The 6,053-nt window shown below is 42.3% G+C and overlaps 1 protein-coding gene across 1 annotated transcript; it reads right to left on the reverse strand.

Annotated features, from left to right (window-relative positions):
- Positions 1 to 2,142: 2,142 nt before the first annotated feature.
- On the reverse strand, positions 2,143 to 5,728 carry LOC103462620 (growth arrest-specific protein 1). The gene has a single exon (XM_008405519.2). It carries the CDS (start codon positions 4,749 to 4,751, stop codon positions 4,008 to 4,010), a length of 744 nt encoding a protein of 247 aa, XP_008403741.1. The 5' UTR covers positions 4,752 to 5,728; the 3' UTR covers positions 2,143 to 4,007.
- Between the last annotated feature and the right edge of the window lie 325 nt (positions 5,729 to 6,053).

Raw genomic sequence — 6,053 nt, forward strand, 5'->3', positions numbered from 1 at the left:
TGTGGGGGTGGTTGGGTTGAGGGTTGTTTTAAAGGAATGTTGAATAAAGATAATTTAGAAAATGGGCTCCAGCACACCGCTGCCTCTGTAACCCCCAACCCCACCAAAAACACTCAAGTCCCCAAGGCTTCTCTGGCCATGTTTGTTTTGATTTTGCTCCCAGAATTGGCTGGAGGGAGGCCAAGAGGGATTTGAGGAGGGGKTGGGGGGCAGGCTGGTTGTTTTGGAGAACCTTGGGATGCATGGCAGTGATTAAGACAGACTGAACTGAAGACAGCCTCTGTAAACTGGATGTAATAATGCTGCTCTGTAGCTGTGAGTCACTTTAAATCACTCTCACTGTCACAGAGCCATCCCTCAACTAAAACAAAATTAAGATATTATGGACGAACACAAAGTAACATGTTATTGTGATGGAGGGCTTTTATTTTCTCATTGTTTTACAAATAAAAATCTGAAAAGTGTGGAGTGACTGTGTATTCAGTCCCGTTTRCTCAGATACCCCTAAATAAACCAGTGCAACCAGTAGCCTTCAGAACTGGTAGAGGGTATCTGTGTGTGATTTGTGGTTCTTATACATGCAGCTGCTTTTGAAATAAAGCCTTAAGAAGTCATATTTTGCTATTTTCAACAAGCTGGTTAGACAGCAAGCCACAGTTTTCAGACTATTTTTTTTTAAGAAAAATATTTTACGCTTCATGGTATTTTCCTCCTCCCAYTTCACMATTACGCACTACTTAATGCTTGATTGTCACATAATATCAACATATACATTGTAGATTTTGATTTTAAGATRGCACGACTGTGAAAAAGTACAAATAGTATAAATACTTTAACAAGGCGATATCTCAGCCTTCAAATAAATGATGGCTTTAGCCTCTATTCTTCCCCACCTGCTATTGCCCGTTCACATTTGTTCCGCTCTGACAGAACAGATGTGTTGCTCACACTAAGCAGCAACACCTAATGGCTCTTTTATAGTTTGTCAGTGACTTGTAGATATCTTAGAAGCTCCAAATAGCAACTCGCTTTTAAAGTGGGTCATGTTGTTGACGTCCAAAATGCCAAGTGAAGCTTTTAACAGTTTTTCTTACAGGGCTGATGGTGTCATTTGAACTGAAGCCTTAACATTGACTCCTGAATTGCCATTTGTTTCCAGTAAAAGTGGATTGAGCAATGACTAGACACTTAAAATTCCTCACTAGGTTTCAATTACACTGACCTAATCCCTTAAGAATCAGCAGGGAAAACAGCCACATGCAGGGCTTAGTGAGACAGTGTTACGCCGAAACAAGAAAGACAGTTTGACATTTGGTGGTCACTTGTTGCGTTTCATGGTGTGAGCATGAGGATATACTGACAAACCCCTTGCAAAAAAGTATAAAATCATTTACCTGGAAGACATCAGCTGTTTTTACTTTGAATAAAAAGTCACAGATATGACAGAAACTTTAAAAGTTCAATTTTTAACTTTTAAAGTTAAAAGTTAACTTTAAAAGTTAACTTTTGAAGTTAACTTTTAACTTTAAAAGTTAAAAGTTAACTTTTAACTTTTGATGCACAAATTCACAGTGACATCAGACCTTTCTAGTCTGATGTCAGACTAGAAAGGTCTAGTCTGACATCAGACTAGACCTTTCTGCCATTAAGTCTTTCTGTAGACTATACCTTTGTTATGTTTCTAAAAAGAACAAAACAGCATTCTAGTGGGCTACAGAGAGGCAGTGATGAAAAAAACAAACTATTGTGCTACAGTGATTGAAAGTACACGATTTTGCTGATGATGAACTGTTGTTTTTCCCGGACAATAATATCTGGGCATTCAAACCATTTTCTCAGGGAAATCAGATCAACTCAATGACATGACTAGAAAACAATTTGAATATCTAGAATGTTACTGAAAATGTAAAAAAAAAAAAAAAGCCAACCAGATGATCTGCTAGTTGTAATAGTCCAACTATTAAACAAAAAATAATAATCTGGTGACATATCTTTGACTTGTTTTGTTTGCTACAAAATAAATCAAATGAATGCACATGATGGATGGATGACTAAATKTTTTTTTCAATTGCTTTATCTGACAGATGAAATAAACCTTTCACCACTCGCAGAAAAAGTGGTTGCACCTGTTGAACGTTTTACATTTTCTCATGTTACAGCGAACCTCTATGTTATTTACTGTGATTTAACGCGATGAAACAAAACAAAACAAAGCAAGTCATAATTGTCAAGTGAAAAGGGAAACAATACATGAAAAAAAAAGAAAAGTGGGGGTGCAGATGTGCTTAGCCCCACAGAGTCAAAACTTTGTAGAACTACCTTTTGTTCCAATCACAGCTCCAAATCTCTGTGTTATCACTTCAGACTTTGCACACACACAGATTAAAAATTATCCTCAGGTTTTAACAAAATATATGACAAACAAATAATAACCCAGACATACTGTCTTTAAAACTCCATATACTGATTCATTCTTTTGCCAAAACACAACATGACACTTGTTTAGGTCATACATATTTTATTATAAAACCTCCATGTCAAASAGCTTTCTCTGAATTCATGTTATTGCTACTTTTCTAGAAACAATGCAAAACTCTCTGAATCTGATCTACATTTGTATGTTTGTCCTAACCGGAKKTAGGTGAAMYTTTTTTTTTTTTTTTTACTGTACACAATTGTAAAATAGATGCACGTTCTTCATATTCTAGATTTATAATTTAACACACAACACAGCTCAAGATTTAATTTCAAGTGGCAAAGACGGCAGCATCACTGCAACTTTAGTGACTAAACAGCTTAAAAAAGGAGGACGATGAAGAGATGGGATGAGAATGAAAAACAAAACGCTGGTTTGAATCACGTTTTCTATCGGTGCAGACGTTTAAATGGGTCACATTAGCACCTCGGTTTAAATGTGGTGCGTGGCTAATTCACGCAGCCTAAAGCTAGCACTGTAAAAGCATTCAAGGCACGTGTTTGAAAGCAATAAACCTCACTGTGAATTTGTGCAAGTAACAATCTCTTGTGCTAGTTTGAGCTTTGCCTGTTTACAGACATTTACAAAAGAAACTGGTGACAAAAAAAAAAAAAAATCAATTAAGATATCCTTAAATAAGACACAGAAACACACATTTAACTCTCCGGGATGCCTGGATGTCTCATTTCCTCATTTTTTTAAATTTTATTTTATGTTTGCATAACTTTTTATTATAATTGTGAAGTGTGTACTTAGATAATGATTTTACTCCCCTACTTCATGTTTTTCAATAAATGAAGACATTTCCTCGTGCTTTAAACTAAAAATTGGGTTAAGAGAAAAGTTCTGCTTTTTGATGACTTCAGCAAATGCTGAGAACAAAATGCAGACATTTTATGTTCACCCATTTTGACAGCTGACAGATTCTCTCAAAGTGTTGTGGCCGTGTGAAAGCAATAATAAAGTCAGGGAGCTTTTAAAAGCTTTTAGGGGGTCCAGGCTGCAGAGAGGAGGAAGAGAGGGGTGKGGAGAAGTCAGGAAGAGTTCAATAAAACAATCTCTGGATGGGGGAGGGGGACAAGCAGGAGTGCTGGAGAAGCACTTCAGTTAATTTAAGTAGTCAGACCCACACACAGGCCTGTCCGGGTTCCCACAAMTATTTGAAGTGTGGTTACTGCAACAATGCTAAGGCCTCTGCAATGGAGAGGAGAGCAAACAGAGGCTGGATGGCTCCAGTGTTTGTCTAAAGTCTTAATAAAGCCACACTTTAAGAAGCAATGAAAGCTAACCAAATAAACAAGAGCTGTTTAAAGGCACTCAAAGTGTTCCCAACAAAAGTCTGCTTCAGGTCATTCCCTTTCACGTAAAAGGAAAAACAGTTAAAGGTATTTTTGACAACACTTCCCGCGCTCTGTGTCAGAGAGGCCCAGCCGAAACATTCATCGTGGGGTTTGCGCTCTCAAAGAAAAAAAAAAAAAAGGGTCTCCCTTTGATTGATATATCCAAACATTCCAGTCGGAAATCCATCTCCTCAGAATAATATCCATAGAAAGACACACATCAGGAAGCTGGGTAACCTCTGGCACGCWGAGGAGCTGTCAGTGTATCCCTCCTCCCTGTCAACTTTTCGGTCGTCATCCTCATCGTCGTAGAWCTCCTCAACTTCAGGCTGGTCGGAAGCAACGCTGTGGTCCCCGATGGAGCAAAGCTTGCTCATGTTCTCCTTGACCACCTCGCAGAAGGGTCTCTCCACGCCGTCACAAACGCAGCGGTTCAGCAGCACGCCGTTCGGGATGAACAGCATCTGCTGGATGGTGGCCTTGCACCTGGAGGAGCACCGCCTGCCGTTGAACAGCTGCCCGCAGTACGACAGGTAGGCCGTGAGGGAGGCGTGGCAGCTGCTGTCCTCATCACACCGCTGGCGGGCCTCCATGCAGCCGATGCCCCCTGCATCGCTGGGGTGTCTGCGGGGCAGGCACGGCTCGATGGCCCGCTTCGCGCCGASGCAGCTCGGGTCCTGCGCGCAGTCGCAGGTCTCCAGATCCGGCCCGCTGCGGGTGTTGTTGAGCCGGATCAGCGCCTGGATGCAGTGGCTCGGGCACTGGCTCCTCGTCCCGCGGATGTTCCCCTCGCATGCCGCCAAGTACTGGTTGTAGGCGAGCTCACACTCGGGCTCGTTGTGGCACTTCAGGATCGCCTTCCAGCAAACTAGCTGGGCGTCCAAAGCCGCCAGCAGCCACAGGAGAAGCGCCAGCGAGCTGCACTGACATCTCATGCTTGGCTGAAGTTTGTGGCGTGTGACGTGCACATCAGGATCGGAACAAGTCAAGCAAGCGAAGGTCCGACAGAGGTTTTGTTACCAACGAGGTGTTTGTGCAGATGTTCCACAAGCCTGCAGCCGTGTTGGTCTCGCTTCCTGTTGCTGGGCTTCGTAACAGCAGAAACAACCAGGAGCGGCTGCGAAGTAGAGAAAGAGCGCAGAAACAGTCATCTCTGGAAGTATGCGCTTTCCAAACCAGGATCCTCCGGACTGCAGTCTGCAGACTGCAGCTGTCCAAAGTCAACAAGAGTTCCGCTCTTATTACTACTAATGTTTCTCACAACTCCTCGGTTCGTTTCACTCAAAAAGTATAACTTTTAGCATCCCTCCACGCTTCCCAGAGTTGTTTTTGAAGACATAGTTCTGTCATGCTGCCCCGCTACGCGCGTCTTTGTCCTGCTTCTGGCTGTAACGCTTCACGGTCCGCCGAGCATTTCTCCACAACACCCCTCCCTCTGTCGAAAAAAAGAAAGGAAAAAGTCCAACCCCCCCCCCTCCTTTTTTTTYTTCCTCTGGCTCCCCTCCTTTTCTCTTCTTTCATTTACTATCCTGGTCAATGATTGGTCGCAGATTGGAAACCCGCTTCTAGCGCCACAAATCCGAGAAACTGCAGCTCACTGGTAAAGTAATCATACTGTCTGACATGTCAAATTCAAGCCCACACTTCAGTGTGGTTTACTTGGATTTTATGTGATAGACCAACACAAAGTAGTGCGTATTTGTGGAGTAAGAAGGGAATTAATATACGTTTTATTTATTTATCGCAAAAAAAGAGAGAGAAAAAAGTGTCAGGTTTGTGGCGTTTGTGTTTACCTTTAATTTTACACCTCATTAAAAAACCCAGTGCAACCAGCTGCCTTCAAAAGTCGCCTAATTGGTGAATAAAATCCACTTGTAACCACGGTATCACCACGGCTGTTCTKTGAAGGTTGTTTGTTAGAGCAGTGGTCCCCAACCCCCGGTCCGTGAACCGGTACCGGTCCGTGGACCAATTGGTATCGGGCCGAGCAAGAAATAATTAAATATTTCCGTTTTAAGTATTATTTGAGTCTGGAGGATATTTTATTTTGAAAATCCTTTAACGGGATTCTCTCGGTTGGCGCGCCAACATTGAGCCCACAAGCAGCAAAATGAGTAAGAAACAGATCAGATGTTTTTGGAAAGTTCCTTTGCAAAGGGGAAAAGGCCCAGAGAAGAGACAGGAGAATGGATTTATCCCGGACCGGTAGGTGAGTCCCACATTACAAGCAGCTCTGC

This window comes from Poecilia reticulata, linkage group LG3, assembly GCF_000633615.1.
Source record: "Poecilia reticulata strain Guanapo linkage group LG3, Guppy_female_1.0+MT, whole genome shotgun sequence".
NCBI lineage: Eukaryota > Metazoa > Chordata > Actinopteri > Cyprinodontiformes > Poeciliidae > Poecilia > Poecilia reticulata.